The sequence below is a fragment of the Argopecten irradians genome, chromosome 1 (genome assembly GCF_041381155.1).
Source record: "Argopecten irradians isolate NY chromosome 1, Ai_NY, whole genome shotgun sequence".
Lineage (NCBI taxonomy): Eukaryota > Metazoa > Mollusca > Bivalvia > Pectinida > Pectinidae > Argopecten > Argopecten irradians.
In genome coordinates, this window is record NC_091134.1 from 13,617,408 (window position 1) to 13,634,350 (window position 16,943).

Genomic DNA, 16,943 nt, shown 5'->3' on the forward strand with positions numbered 1-16,943 from the left:
AATCAAAAATATCAATGGCAATGTTCTGCTATGACCATCTATCAAACTCACGAACAATACAGTATGTTGCTTAAAGACAAGGGCAGCAGGTGACTTGGAGGCCTGTTGGTTTAAAGACTAAATAAGACCACGCATCCCATGATGATAAAACAAATTCTAAAATTTACTCCTTAAGAGATGTCAAGACACATGCTTGTTTGATCAATGGTGTGAGTAATCTCTTTTTAGAATTGATCAACGTTCCTGTATTCCATACATGATATATTGAAGGAGCAATTACCGAGTCCATACAAGCAATGAAATGCATTGGTAAAGAGCAGTATTCCCTTGTCGAAGAATGGATTATTGCGGGTGACATATCAATCAATATCAGCATGATCAAAAAGCAGACCTTGATCAACCGCCTTCTGTTGAACAATTAACGGATTCTAGACCATACATATAGTTCAAATATTGAAAACACTTTTATTTATATGTGTATAAATAATTTGGAAATTTCTGGTTTGACAAACTTCAATGAACACTTGAATAATTGATTTTCCTATATTTGAACATTTGATCAATTTCTGTTTATCGAGAAATAAGTAGCTAAGAGACATGGCACACCAAGTGTCACCATATGTCACATATTATATGGTCAAAACATGTGTTGACAATGATGATGATGTAATGATGATAGCATACGTGAACAATGTTACAGAAGAATTTATGTGATTCCATTTCGATATATCTAGTGTTTATTCTATTTCGACTCCTTTCACATAATATATACACATTTTAGTGTAATTGATAAATGTCATTTGAGGACATGGTTAGTACTTGGCAACTGCTCACTGTGAGTTTCGAACTCCATACCCAAGTGGATACCGGACCATCATTTTTCTCAAGGGTAGTTTTCTTCAAAATAGTTTATTACATCGAGTAGTATTCAAACTTATGCATATATTCTATCATATCACTATACAAGTGAAGTCGCTCGTTAACCACACACAATAAACTTAAGTCACACAAATCACGACATTGACAGATTACGATAGTTCACAACCGTCGTAAATAGGTCATTTACTTTGCCATTTTGAGTGCCAAATCACGGGCATGGCCGAGAAACGCTCAGACGAAAATCAGTTAGACAATGACTCTTATGAAGATGGATCGTGTAAAGGACCTGTTACAGCTACCATTGAATTTTGTCATCGAACCAATTTAACGAAACACATGTGATTTTGTAGTACTATGACAGAGAACCTGTAAGATACCTTTAAAACAATTCAAAAGGCACAAGGGGCCTGTGATAGGGATGATTTAATGTTGTCCTCCCGAGGTGTAAACCAGGGTTCCTTTTTTGGTCTAAACTATATCAAATTAATGTTCAAGTTCGTAAAACGAGATCATACTCTTAAACGTATATATTTATGCAAACTTTGACTGAATATCTTGAAACCATAAAAAATGACTAAATTTGGAGGCCTTTTTTTAGTATTATCAAATTTTCACCGAAGTGATACACCCACTTCCGGTTCTCTTACACCAAAAATAATTTGCAGTTATTATGGCTATAATGTCAACAGAAGATGGTGCAAATTTAAGGAAAATCTGAAACCGGTTAAGTTGTCATCTAAAAACAAAACTGTTGAAAGGTTTAATATTAGAAACTTCAAGCGAATACTATAATGTTGCTTGCAATTTATAATTAATTCGGAAAACAATACTATTTATTTTCAAACATTTTCATGATTACAACACTGATGTTTCATCTAATTTTCAATTTGTATTGATAGGTATTGTGAAATAGCAGCGTATGGGTGCCTCAATCAGAAAATGAAAGGGAATTCCAGGGAGGATTTTTTTCTCACTTTTTCGAATGTTTATTCCAATGTTTCCCCCGCTTCCGATTAGTGTACACCTACACATTTTTGTATTTGCAAACTGCACCGTAGTAAGTTGTCAGAGTGAAAATTTCAAAAATATTGGAAACCGGGAAGTTTACAATTTCAAGGCTAAAACTTGGTACTTGGTACTTGGTAAAATTATCAAATCATCTTGTATTAAAATCCTAACTTACAACATACTTATATGAGTAAATATTTTAGCTATGCAAAAAAACATAATTGAGAACTATTTCAAGGGGAAATATGATTTAATTTGACTATTCCGCAGTTTCCGGTGTATTTCATTTTGATAGTTTTTGATGGACCTCCGTGTAATAAAATCAATATCAACAAAATGACTACCATACGGCACTCTCAAACAAGAAGCGTCATGTGGGCGGTTAGACCATACACATACATCACCTCAAAGGAATAGCGATCCTTTAATGTGAACATAACTTACATTATATGCATTTATCGATTTTTACATTAAACAGTGTTACACAGTATAGTCTTTAAACAGTTCTGCATTAAAGGCAAACATTTTAACATGTTATCGGAAACTTAGAATCGCATCAGACTACATATTGTTCTGGTAGAATATTATTTAACATGGAAATGTTTAACGGAAGCTTAGAAACGCATCGGTCTACATATTGTTCAGGTACAAAATGATTTAACATGTAACTATTTATCGGAAACTTAGAATCGCATCAGACTACATATTAATCTGGTAGAATATTATTTAACATGGAAATGTTTAACGGAAACTAAGAATCGCATCAGACTACATATTGTTCTGGTAGAAAATTATTTAACATGGAAATGTTTATCGGAAACTTAGAAACGCATCGGTCTACATATTGTTCAGGTACAAAATTATTTTGACATGCAAAAGTTTATCAGAAGCTTAGAATCGCATGTTTTGTTGCTAAAATACTGCATCATAGTTACATGTGTGATGACGTGCAACGCATCACCATACATTTTCGATTCAATTTTTCTGACAGAATGAATAACCATAGAAACCATTATTTTATACATGTCTTTGAAGTGCTCGGTGTTTATATATGGCTGAATGAGAAGGACAAAATGATGTATATTCACACGTATAGAAAATTAAGAAGACGGATACTTACCGATCTAATGAACCAGCTTAAGACTATGGCTAAGATTCACAAAGATTTAAAGGCCCACTACCTTTCCGAAGCAAAATTTAAAAAAGTTTCTTAAAAACATTAATTACCTCAGAAAATATATACCGATGGCCTAAGATGAGGGTACAACACCAAACATATGCAAAATTTCCTGCGTAATATATGATAACAATGGAGAGTCATATCGCTGTTTTACCGTCTGCCGCAGTGATAGTCAACTACCGCGCGGTATTTAGGACGACGGGGAAAACATAAGACGACCCGCGTTATGAAAATTAACATTTTATTTATTTTAATTAAATTGTTTAGGAGGTGATAATAAGTGTAGTATTTACGTTAAGTTAATAACTTTTGCCACTCGACATAATTATTAATCTCGTTTTACATTCCCATTTTAAAAATCAAAAACAGTTTCGGAAAGGTAGTGTGCCTTTAAAACGATAAGCGAAGTGTTCAACCAGAGATATGTACATGTAGGCCTAATGTCTGCTTTTTCCGCGGCATTTTTTCATATGTCTTAATTTTGGCCTTGAATTGGGAACATTAAGCTCATTAAGGATCACGAGGAAGTTTGAACCTATTTCTTGTGTTTATAACAATTTTTAGATATTATAGATTGTTTTGCGTGAATAAGAAAACGTTTGGGTTTCTGATATATATGGACGCATCTTAACCAGATAGCGACATTCTGAACTTTTTTATGAGAAAATAGTTGTTTGTTATACAATTTAAGAGACACATACATGTATAAGTTAATTCATGAATACCTTTTATGTTCTTTCAAAAAGCCCTTAACTTATAATATTCATTTCCCCTTATATCTTGTATCTTGTGTTACCTGTGATCAGCCTACACACTTGGTTGCGTCCCAAATCGCATTGGCGTTTTTATAATAATATGGTAACCGAAGGTGTCTTTCTTTCCCCTGTAGTACTACACAGCACAATGTGACTCGGTGCAAGACTTCGATCGCCAAAAACAATATTTGTTTATTGAAACAAAAAGATAGTTCGGCTTTATTTAAAGGTTAGTATATCTACGTTCTCAACTCCAATAGTCACAGTGTAATAATTGATTCTATTTTTGGCTTCCACAAAGCGCTCGCTTATTTCGTTACGGTTGACCTATCTCCCTGGTCGTATGAACATGGTCTACGTGGAATTAACATCACCATTACAGTTGTAAACAAACATGCATCAGGATGTGAAACACCCCGATACGGGAGGGAGAGTGTCTATCTCACGTGTGGAGGGGCAGCCCAGTACAGGTACGTAAAACTCACGCGATGTGTCACACACATATGTGTACGCCGATATAATATACCCGCGGGTATCAATCTGTAAGACGTTGCAATATACACACTTTCGTTAAACTTATGTACATATCTATATGTGTAAAGAAGATGACGATGTCACCATATGGTATGACTGCATCCATATTTTAACAGTTATACTGCGTATAGAGAAATTTCTAATGATTAAAGTTGTTTGAATCTTTGTACATATTAATAAAAAAAAAAGTAAACCGATCGAAAAGGCTTCGGTAGATAAGTTCTACTTCACTTGTAAGGTCGATTTTACTCTATATCTGGCCCTTGCATCAAACACAAATTGATAATAATTTGTAATTCACCCTGAGAAAAATAACGATTTGCAATTATTATTGATAAGAAACACTTATCAACGCCTTATCCGTTTTGCTGCATTTTTATGGAAAATAGTGGATGCTATTGTCATCTTTGGAGGCTATTTTTAGCATTTTCCCCTTCTCAAAATTCTTGGGACTTTTTAATATAGTAAGGTTAGGATGTAGAATTAATATGGCAGGGTCAGGAGAGCCTCGGATTACTTCAGAGAATCAAAATAAAAAAGGATGACGTTTTAGGACTATTTATATTTACCTGTCTAATTGCAATAGTTTTGACCTTTGATGTATTAAAGATACACAGCTATCTGTCAGTGTGTCTAAGTCTTGGTACACGTAGTGTCCAATGAAAATCAGGACTGTATCAGACAACCATCATTAGGAATGCCATCGGTTTCATAGAATGTCTAAGTGTGTCGTTAAAATCAGAGGAAACTCCGGGCTGCATCAGACACCCATCTGTAAAAGTGCGGTCGATCGGTCAGAATGTCCAAGTCTGGCGTTACGGTCAAGGGAAACTCTGACCTGCGTCATACACCGTCTGTCTGACGTTAGGTCAGAAAAACTCAAATTCAATCCCACTAGAAGAGATGTTGGGTAAGTACAATGAAGTCACTTTTTTATCATTAAATCGATTCTCCTCTGATAAATAGGATGACCATATGTTCATGTTAACATACAATAACGATAAAATACCGACACAGCTAAAACCTCTCTGGTCATGATTATTGAGTTCGTGCTCACGTTACATATCACTGCAGTAAAATATACATAGGAATATATTGTTTGCCATATAATATAGAGAGTTTGATTACGACATTTCTTGATGGCGGTTAATAAATTGAGCTTTCAACATCAGTCTACCTTCTTTGTAGTGATATATTTTTATGCATATATGGCAGACGGTTCAAAGGAAATACTTTGTAACCACTCAACCACTCAGCTACAACTGCTCAGAAGTGGAAGGGGAATGGAGGCATGTTAACAACTGCAGTATAGCTCCATAGGTAAAATTGAATAGCAACTCGGTCACTGCAACTCTTCACTGAATCAAGGCGTCTAAATAAGGGTTAGTGATAAACCACTCAAGCGACCGAAAGATGGTAAGTCCATGGTAAAATATTTCACACCTTACTTACCCAACCACCAATTTCAAGAAGTAAGTTCTGAAATATTTGTTTACAATTTTGTACCCTTGACAACTGGAATACAGTGGCCTGCAGGTTGATGGCAGGTGGAACAACATGCGACTCCTGAATCACACATTACGTCAAAAAGGTGATCAAATACTCCGTCTTTCGAAATCAGACTAAGAGACGGTGGACTGCTTAACAGCCAATACCCAATTTGAAAATTATCGGAAAAAGAGAGAATATTACCAGTATAATGATTATATAATTATATTGTGTTACTTTCTTCAACCATTACTATAATGCATGTGTCTGTTCTAAATCACGATTTCTTATCTAGTTACAGCTAGGATGAAGTCTGATATTTAAAGCCTTAACATTCACTTTCTTGCGTGATAGTGAGTAGTATTTAATCATCTTGGAATCATTAGATATCTAGGATTAACGTAAAAGTTCTACCTGTAAAGGATTGAACCAAAACGTGTTGTAAACCATAGGAGAAAGAACTATCACCTCAAAGTCGTCGATTTCACGTGTGGTTAATTATTAACTACGACAATTGTATGTATCTTGTGTGAACTGGATGAGTGGCCTCGTACAATGGCATTCTGTTCAGTGCCCAATTCAACGTCATTGTAGCATTTTACTGGTTGCTTCTTCTACCATCGTCTTTTTTCTCCAGCGATCCATCAGCACTTAACGCATTGATTCACATTTAAATTATTACTACACCGTATTATATGTGTCTTCAGGTTTCAACCATATCCTCGATACTTTAAATGTCATTGATCGCTTAAGAACACATTTAAAATGCCCCCTTTGTCAAGGTCACGCATTGCTTCACATTTAAATTTATTGTCTCTGATGCACATCACTAATTACTTCATATCATTAACTCCATCATCTGTTCAAGATGCATATCAGCGTTGCTTTACGTGCATATCATTTTATAATAAAATGTTCTTTAGCATCATTTCCATAACAAAACATCTTAAACACTGGTAAAACTATTTCAAAATACCATAGCAGTATGCGAACCATTGACATTCACATTAAAACACATCCTAAAAAATGCAGCAACATATACAATGTTCGCCTGACCCCTATTGTTCCCCAGTCCTCCCATAAAAGGTCATACTTAATAATGACTTAACAATTTCCAGCTACAACACTATCATAGAGTAGCTACAATATGTGGCATTGTCATCCGTCACTGATCGACTGCGATTCGCGTCGCATCCTTTTCTCGTTGACGATGGAATTGCCCGAGCAAACAACTCGAGGAGCGTAGTAGAGTATAGATTCGGAATCGGTCAATAGGCATAATTTATTCCTAGTCGGCTCTGTGTAGCAGACGTTGATATCACGGTCCATGGCTTGCTGCCTGACAAACGTCTCTGACAGTCAATTCTAAGGATTACTTCACGCTCCAAATTCCACCAGAATGGCTGGTAAGTGTGTCTGAGGCTTTATAAACGTTTTTCGTGGGAGATACTTTAGTTTGGATCGTGGTAGCATGCCAACATATGGCGGGGGAGGAAAAAATGGCGGTATCCTCCGCACACACGTGTGGGTGACAATACAGATATTGATTAGGAAAAGTAATCTCGTCAGGCGTTTGGGATATTAAATATCGTAATTATACTTTCCTTATAAGTACAGTAGTAATTAGTATATACATATATCATTAAGAAGGTCAAGTCAGGAATACAATAGATTTAGTAATGTATAAATTTTGGTTTCATTTCACCATATGGTACATGATGTTATTAATAATAATATATTCTATATTAATATCCTTCTCATAATTATGCCTTAAGAAATATTGTTTCTAATCAAGTCTTAGTGATTGGAAACTTTGCCTTTGTGTCATCAAATCATGTAGATATGAGGGATTATGCCGCGTCTAATTACCATATGGTATACCATATGGTATTGCATGCATTAAATAAGATGTACATATCATATACTATAATAATAACAATAATACTCAAAATAAGTCTTCTTGATATTGTATAATTATACTCGAATCAGGATAGACAGTGAAAGGTTGTAAGTATCATTTTGTTATAATGATCCTGTAGGGTTTCATGCTACCATATGGTGCAATATCTGTATAAATATAACTAGTATTCGTAGTATTTATATACACGTTATTGGATAAACTACCCTTGCTAGCTGTTTTTCTTTATAACTAATATCATAATGATGAAATTATCATACATATTATTCGTTCTCAATGCCATGCCTAACGCCATTGTATGTAACTTGCGATTAAGAATTATAGCAGACTGCATTTTAGCATATGGCGCATTTTTTGTTTTGTGCTATAACATTAAATATATATTTTCCTTAAAACGACGGCTTTCCAAATTAAGTAATTGCCATATAGTTTTAACTCATGGTAGCGTACTTATTCAAGCTCGCAATAGTCATAACAATACATCATGTCTTGCACTTAGACACCAAGTAATATGAAACCTAATGCTATTTATAGATAAGTGATATCATACTGGATGTTCAAACACAGTCTGCAAATAGAAGGCAAAAGCATAGATTCCGAGGACTGTACTATGAACATTGAATTGGACCTAACAGAAGTGTTTCTTATACCTAACAAAGAGTCAAATTGCTATTTCATAAGTCTTGGTAGTATAGCGGGATTATTTGCCGAACGCTTTAATTTACCAGGATACCGGATGCTAAAAAATAATCGTATAATATGGGGCAATAATGATGACAAAATTCTAGCTGAATTCTATGGTCGTTTTTAGAAAATTTCCGTCATATCAAGGCGCATTATTTTATGAGTCTTGGTAGAATAATAATAAACGTTTAAGTACAATTGAGGGCATCCTAGAATAGCAGTAATTAAACATGTATGTTCACAATACTTAAGGAACATGCTAGGAGAGCTGAGACACTCACTGAACATTTAGCATAGAAATAGAAATACTCGTTATGTCAAAGGAATCGATACCCATTACGATTGTTGATTTCTTGAATGTATGTAATGTTTAATACGGAGACTTGGTAGAATAGTGACAACACTTTGAAGTGATATGGAGACTTGGTAGGATTGAGGAGGCTTATTGGTCATAGTTTCTTTCCAGGGCAATAGAAATACTGCTAAATACTGAATGTTAGGGTTATAGCATCCTCGATACTCCCGGAGTTACTATCACTGACGTTATATCCACCCCTGCCATAGACTATGCCATAGAAAAACTGAAAACAGTGCAGGAGATAAAAACTGACCAATCACATAGAGAGCTACGCCCAACTTCAAAGCAACACAGTCAACCACAGTGTACTTTTATACATTCCCTTTGGTGTACATGAAAGTTATGTTCTGTTGCCTCTAGTTTTGCTATGACAGAGTCCAGGGGTGGATATAACGTTAGTGATAGTAACCCATGGAGCATCGAGGATGAGGATGTAGGAATGCGACATTGAGGTATTACAACGCGTCCCGACTATATCAAGGTACATACATGTTATTTCTCTCAACGTCGCCGTTTTTTTTTTGTTTTTTTTTTTTTTGTTTTTTTTTTACGTGAAATGACACTCTCCGACCACTCAACAAGGAGGCAAAATGTTTAATTGTCATCAATAAAGGTGCACCAAACGCCTGAATTTTAAGTAGCATCTGCTTAAATTGTTTGTATACGTATAACAGGTCGTCGGTTGACGTGCTCGTGCTGTAGTTTATTGTTGCTTCATGATCATAATACCACATATTATAACAATTTATAAACTTATTCGCTTTACCGGTGTAGTCGGAAGTGATTAATTAATTGCGCCTGACGGACTATTAATTTGTCGTCAATGTGCCTAATAATGACTATTTTCATATCCAATCGCCCACATAAATGCAAATGTTGCAGAAATATGTTAGTGAGAACAAATAATATGTGATAGCTCTTGCTATTTGGTAAGTGATCGATTGATAAACGAATGGAGAAAATGACAAACAAATGAACAAGAACACGTACGCACCGTCCTATGTGCAAACGAATAAATTTGTTTCGAGGGAATATTTAGAAATCGGACGTATTGATATCGACCACTGGAGAGATAAAAAGTGTTATCAACTAAAGGTATGAAAAGAAGGATGTAGAAAGGTAGAGCTTTATCGACAGCACTACGGTCATAGGAATAACCTAGTACGCTTAATTATATTGGTACATAGGGTGGTGTGTCTGAAGACTTACGATTTAAAAATTATATACTTATAATTATAATAAAATTATAAACCGAATACGGAACAGATAGTTAAACACCAGGCGTTTCAGAAGGCAGGCGTCCCTCAAAAAAGGGGCGAAATCGGACTTTATTTCCGGAATCATGAAAAATCACATTTGAAAATTTGCTTTTACAAAAACACCACATAATACTACATTAAATACATTAAAACATTTTGCTTTGTTTTATTCCTTTCAGACGGCACGATGGGTGAGCGCATGCGTGAGGGGATGACCTCGTTGTGGTTAGCCATCAATCGGAAGAAGACCATAACTGACGACTTCCACGACACGCCCCTAAAGCGATGCCTCAACACGTTCGATATAACCCTCCTGGGAATCGGTCACATGATCGGGGCTGGAATCTACGTCCTGTCAGGTACTGTCGTCAAGGACCTCGCTGGGCCATCTGCAGTCCTGTCTTTTCTCTTTGCCGGATTTGCCGCCATTTTGTCAGCGCTATGTTACGCGGAATTTGGAGCCAAAGTTCCGAAGGCGGGGTCCGCCTACTCCTACACCTACGTGACTCTAGGCGAGCTGTGGGGGTTCATCATAGGCTGGAACATAGTTTTGGAACATCTGCTAGGCGCCTCGGCCATCGCGCGCGCTTTCAGTGGTGCTCTCGACTCAGTTTTTAATGGTGCTATTCGGAACAGCACTCTTAGTAATATTGGAACATTGAGTAAGAATAGTGAATGGCTTTCGGAATACCCGGATTTTATCGCATTTTCTGCTACTATCATTGTTTTCATTGTGGTTGGAACTGGAGCTAAATTCACGATGAACTTTAATAATGTGTTCACCGTGTTAAATATGACAGTTTTGGTGTTTCTAATCTGCGTTGGATTTTATTTTGCTGATATCAAAAATTGGGAAAACGCTAAAACAGGTGGATTTTTTCCACATGGGTTTGCTGGTTGTCTGTCCGGAGCGGCTACCTGCTTTTTCGCTTACATAGGATTTGAAGGAATTGCGACAGCAGGAGAAGAGGCTAAGAATCCAGAACGTTCCATTCCAATCTCCACCGTGACGTCACTAGGAATCGTCACCTTTCTATACATTATGGTAACAGCGGCCTTGACCCTGATGATACCCTATCAAGATGTTGACCCAACGGCAGCATTTCCGCATGCCTTTGCGATGAGGAGTGCCGAATGGGCAAAATATATCGTTGCTATAGGAACCTTATTTGGAATCACGACGTCACTTCTGGGGTCTGCGTTTTCTTTGCCGCGCACAATTTACGCCATGGCCTCTGACGGACTCCTTTTTAGTATATTTGCCTACATATATCCTAGAACCCAGACACCTATCTGGGGCGTGTTCACATTCGGGATGATATCCGCATTAATGTCCCTTCTGTTTGAGATAGAGACGCTGGTCGAGTTCATGTCCATAGGCACTCTAATGGCTTACACCCTTGTTGCGGCATCAGTAATAATTCTTAGATATCTGCCGGCAAATAAGTGTCAGTTTAAACTTAAACCAGAGGGTGAAGGCGAAGAAATAGGACAACCGGCTTCGGAAATGGAAACGGAAGAAAGCTCAATCATTAAAAAGTCAAAGAGCCATGATGATTTTGGACGTTTGAAGGAAAAGTTAAAATCTATACCTCTGCTACGGTCATTCGAGCCGGGAAATGCTTCCCTATTGGCGACCTTTCTAATCCTCGTCTTTATCGTCTGCTTCTGTTCGACCCTGATCTTCGGGTTCAGCTCCATAGAGAAAGGAGCCTGGTGGGCAATCTTTCTGGTCATCCTGTTCGGTATTGCGATCATCGCCTGCTTCCTCGTCATGATTGCACACGAGAAGAATGACGCATTCACCACCTTCTCGGTAAGAAAAGTATTAACTGGTATTGATTTGTTTTTATATTAGTCATGGCGTTTACATCCAACACAGCTCACTCACCCCTAAAAACTGGAATCATGGGTGAAAGGGTTAATTGTCATAAGAAATACATGTATGTATCCAATTCATACTTTCCTCCTGTTATCTGATTTTTCTATCGATTTGCGTATTTTAACATTTACCTTCATACATTCATTATGGTTGATATGGCTTGCCAACTTGATTGCACATTTAGGTTTTTTCCTCCTGGTTTTGTTACAGATCCCGTTCGTTCCCCTGATCCCCATCCTGAGTATGTTCTGTAACATAGCGTTGATGTTGAACTTGAACTACCTCACGTGGATCCGGCTAGGCATCTGGATGGCCGTAGGTAAGTTGATTACTGAACTGAACAATGTTTAATGGTTATCCACTTTTATGTGTTAACTAGAATCACTTAAAGATGCTCCACCGCCGACAGGGCATAAACGATACTCATCATTTGAACAATAATTGGTGTTTAATCGTATATATATATATGACTTTTTATCACAAAAAAAATAATATAAAATGATTAATTTTGCTATTGGTGCATGCGCAATCATTACTTCATTCCATATAGGACATAATGCCACAGATGTTTTTTTAGGATATAATTAATTATCTTTAATGCTATAACCTAGATGTAAGATGAGAAGCTCAAACTTTCCAATGGTGGTTATGGTGTATAAAAGCAACTTTTGTAAGTAAGAAAATTCTAATTCGTCTGCTTCTGTTTTTTATAAGAAAAAAAGCATTTGTCAGCGGTGGAGCATCTCTAATGTTATTTTGTGCTTTCTGATGATCCATTTTCTTCCCTTTTTAACCGTTGTCAGTATTTCACCTTCGGATATTACAGAGTTTCCTCCCTTGTTGGTAGGTATACATTGTGACGTCATCATTTTGTGAGTCAAATGCACGCTGTTTTGACGCAAACACATTACGTCAATGGCAGATGACTCTGTAATATGCAAATACAGAATAATGTAATCGAGTAGGGTGTGTTGTTTGGTGTCTTTGATGGCATGCTTCAGTGATATAGCACTATAAAAAGCGACAAATCACCCACCATTACAAGACACAGCACGAAATACCACAGCCTGTCAAAATATACAAATATACACACACACACCCTCACACACATCACACATTGTCCATAAGATACTTTGTTAATATGACCTTGAATTAAAACAACTTACTAACCAATGAACATGCGGGAAAAACATCAGAGTTAGGCACTTTTATAATTGTATGTCTTATCTATATTGGTTAAAATATTCGAGAACTACAGTGTTCATATATTTAGACATTTGCTTTATTTGATTATAGACGAGCATTAACAGATGCTTTTCGTCCCTACGAAATTTGAATTTCTAATAAATGCAAAAATATCAAATGTATGCATAGTTAATAAAATCATGTATTCAAGCAAAGTTAATCACATCAAAAATAAACTAATCCAACAAAAAGTATGTTTTTTATTGAATTTTGAACTTAAATAAAAAATGGAAACACATGTATAAGACACTTGGTATATTTAGCCCAAATATATGCGGAATTTATCTTAATACAAATGTCTCAGACTAAAACGAGTGTGAACTAGTGGCTAGATTGATATGCCTGGTGCTAAATTCAAAATAAATGATAACCTGATGCTATACTCTAGGCAGATGATGGTCACATATTATCAAGAAAGTTGATTACATATAAGTGTTAATAATACTGTATTAACTGTTAAGCCTGTATCTAGTTCCTGAGAGAGTAATTGTTCCTAATTGAATAACGAGATGATAGCACCGGACAACAATACTTAGAGGTCGTTATCGGTTTATAGGTAAAATCGATATATAAGGTCCATTACCCCCAGGGCCCTGCCTGCTACACAGTCTATTGTTGTCTAGCACAGAACGATTTCTAAATACATATTGATTTTTTTTCAGATTTCGATTTGTCCAATCACCATCCTATCTGATTTCTAGGCTTTTGTAAAATGCGTTTCCTTATTTTACAATTTATGTACTTGTTCTAATGTGCTATCCACCTTTGCGAAATTACACCACATTTGGTAATATTGATGTTAATTTGTCTTCTATTCTGTTATATGATGTAGAACTGATAGAATTCCATAATTCGTCTGGACGAGATAAAAGCACATTTTTATGTCAACATAATGTATTCTAACCTTTATGTATAATGGGATTAGGCACACGTTTTTCAACTTATGTGATACTCTCTTCATATACTAAGCGAAATACTGGATACTGGAAATATACATTTTAAGTATACCGTTTCCAAAGAGTTTCCGACAGTATGTTTGGACAATGAAATAGGCGATAGCTCATAATTGACAGAAGAAATAAAACGATTTTACAATATTACACATTATGACTTAGTTTTACACTTATGAAAATGTTAAATTAAACAAATTCAATGTCGATTACGTTAAAGTGTGCTATATATTTTGATATGAAGAACGTTGATCCTACGTCATTGCTTATTTTTATAATGAGGACAGTGTTTTAGCTTATATATCTGCCGTCCGTAAAATCAGGCTCTATGTAAATATGTATCGTTTCTTCGTATCCAAATCAGCACTTGTTTCAGTGTTTGATATATTGATATGAATGAATACTTAATCAAATGTTAGGCTATGTATCCTGTATTTGATCTGGTATGTATTTTTCTATCAGTTCTCTATCAGTATGTAAATTAGGATTTATTACCAGACTGAATCATTATCACAGTGAAATATCAGGAATATTAATTGAATAAACATTATACGTACATACCATGAAGTTTTAGCCCTATGCTTTGGTCATTGAATCGTTGTGTTTTTAATTTGATTATAAGTAAACATCATCATATGACTTGGATTGTAGTTACTTGATTCATACATGTTCCTCTAAATCAGGTAGGGCTTTAGAATTGTACCTGTTGCCCATATATTGGAATATAGCAGAAAGCGATTCGATTAAGGACCTTTTCTCTTCTTCATAACTGATATGCACGATATCGTAAAAGTCGACTAAATTTAGAGTCTTCTCTTTTCCTTACTTCATTCTTCTTCCTTACGCCTCCCTTGTCACTGCCTAAATCTTGGCCTTCTGTTGAGCACTCGCCCCTGTAGGGGCAAACTCTGCGTTCGGTCCGCTGTCCGAGGTACACTAAAGTCTCCAACAGTAGTAGTTTCTGCTCTTGATCATTATAAAGAAAGTGGAACGACTAGTTGCCTGCAGTCAGTATAATGTGACCAACTGGGATGTGCTTGTTCCATTTCTTCGGTGAGATGACACCACTGTAAAAAGACAAGATTTCAACTATTACTAGGAGACAAAAAACAAATATACCGCAGCCTCCAAACGCATACATGCATTCACACACAGCTATACACCCCGTCCTTAAATGATCCTGTCTTTAAATGGAAAGTTAAACTTATTTAACCAAACTAAACCTCTTCATCATTTTATGAACGAAAGTTTATATATTGCCAGGAGCATATCAACATAACGGCCGATTTGATTCCAGAAACACCAGGTAGAATGGCGTGGATTAGTTCAATAACTGAGTCATGTAGGACACACAGCTGAACAGCTAGTGGTAGGACGTCTTGAAACATTTAACCTACCTTTCTGAATATTCGATCCTATCTACATAATAAGCATTATTGGGTAATCCACGTTTTAACACTTATCCATTTTTTCAGGTTTGACGATTTACTTTTCGTATGGGTTATGGCACAGCCATGAAGCCCGCTCTACCAACGGATACGGAGAGATCGTCCACTACACAGGTGACGCCAACATATCGTGTAGTACGATCAGTAACATGAACGAGGAGATCCTAGAGCAGCAGCCGGCCCGTAACCCCAACGAGGACTTCCAGGGAGGCATGTAGGACAGGTAAGTGTCATATCCGTCCTGTAAGGAACTTTAAGGGTACTATATGGGTCGGTAAATTATAGCGGTAGCGTGCCGTCCATATGGTGACTTCTAGGATATCAATATTTAGTTCTAAATACGTCCAAAAGAGGAATTATTGTCTACGATGTTGGCCAATAGATATAGATTAATAGATTTTTTAAGCTTACATGGGTTTGTCAAGTTTACAGGGATATCTCAAGTGAAAGATTTTGGCATGTCAATCCGGAACTTACCGAGGGTTGACGGCCAAAATCTTTCGAATCTTTCATGAGAGTTATTTAGCAACCACGCGATATCCCTATGAAGTATGTGTCCTACAGGCAACTACCTTGTTACTGCGTTTACTGGTAGGTACCTTGTTAGGTGGTACTAACTGCCCACTGGCTAACGTCTAGGAAATTGTTTCTCTACTTTCACTGGGTGTATCATTGAGGTATGAGGATAACCAGGGGTCATGGTATTTGGCAAATACGTTATCTGTCCTCATTGTGACTAAAATAAGACCAGAAAAAACTTAACATCATCAAGAGTTACTCACGAATTTCCAACATGTTTAATGTTGGCCGTATAGCAACGGGGCATATCTTTAATTTTACACTAATAATTTATCGGGAAACACTATACTTGACATACAACTCTGTTTAACTTTCAAAGAAATTTTGTACGTATTTAGGTTGTTTTATCGTTAATGAATTTGATAATTATCTTGGATTTGATAGGATTGTACTAATACATTGTTTATGTATTTTCTGCCTTGATTTGGATATGAATTAAATACAGACTTCCAATATTACTTAAATACATACCATTTTGATTTGTAATACAAATAGTGCCTCTGTATGTATATAGAAATATTCATATTTCGATTGTGTTTTCAGAAAACAAAGAACAAGATGACTGCTTACAAGTTGGTTAGTAAGAGAAAACATGTGGAAAATATGAAACTCATAATCATAGAAGACGAAAATACATTTTTATTTCAAATTTCTTCTAAAAATGATTTAAAATATTTTAAAAAGACAAAGTTGAACTTTTCCTCAAAGAACATGTAGTTATTATCATACTTTCTCGCATTCATTCAAGTGCTGCTGCAATACCACGATTGACAGTA

At 36.2% G+C, this 16,943-nt stretch overlaps 1 protein-coding gene across 2 annotated transcripts; it reads left to right on the top strand.

The window, feature by feature from the left end:
• The first annotated feature begins 4,127 nt into the window (after positions 1-4,127).
• Positions 4,128-15,811, top strand: LOC138318401 (cationic amino acid transporter 4-like). Of its 2 annotated transcripts, none has more exons than XM_069260725.1 (4): positions 4,128-4,292; positions 10,243-11,879; positions 12,156-12,264; positions 15,616-15,811. In XM_069260725.1, exons 1-4 carry the CDS (start codon positions 4,217-4,219, stop codon positions 15,804-15,806), a joined length of 2,013 nt encoding a protein of 670 aa, XP_069116826.1. In that variant the 5' UTR covers positions 4,128-4,216; the 3' UTR covers positions 15,807-15,811. The 2 variants fall into 2 exon arrangements, with proteins under 2 accessions (XP_069116826.1, XP_069116835.1); XM_069260734.1 differs by lacking the exon at positions 4,128-4,292 and adding an exon at positions 6,925-7,250.
• Positions 15,812-16,943: the final 1,132 nt, after the last annotated feature.

Excerpts from the sequence above, each read along its gene's own strand:
- LOC138318401 (XM_069260725.1), top strand. The coding sequence starts at position 4,217 with ATGCATCAGGATGTGAAACACCCCGATACGGGAGGGAGAGTGTCTATC. Across the intron at positions 4,293-10,242 it reads GGAGGGGCAGCCCAGTACAG|ACGGCACGATGGGTGAGCGC; the intron begins GTACGTAAAACT and ends TATTCCTTTCAG. Across the intron at positions 11,880-12,155 it reads ACGCATTCACCACCTTCTCG|ATCCCGTTCGTTCCCCTGAT; the intron begins GTAAGAAAAGTA and ends GTTTTGTTACAG.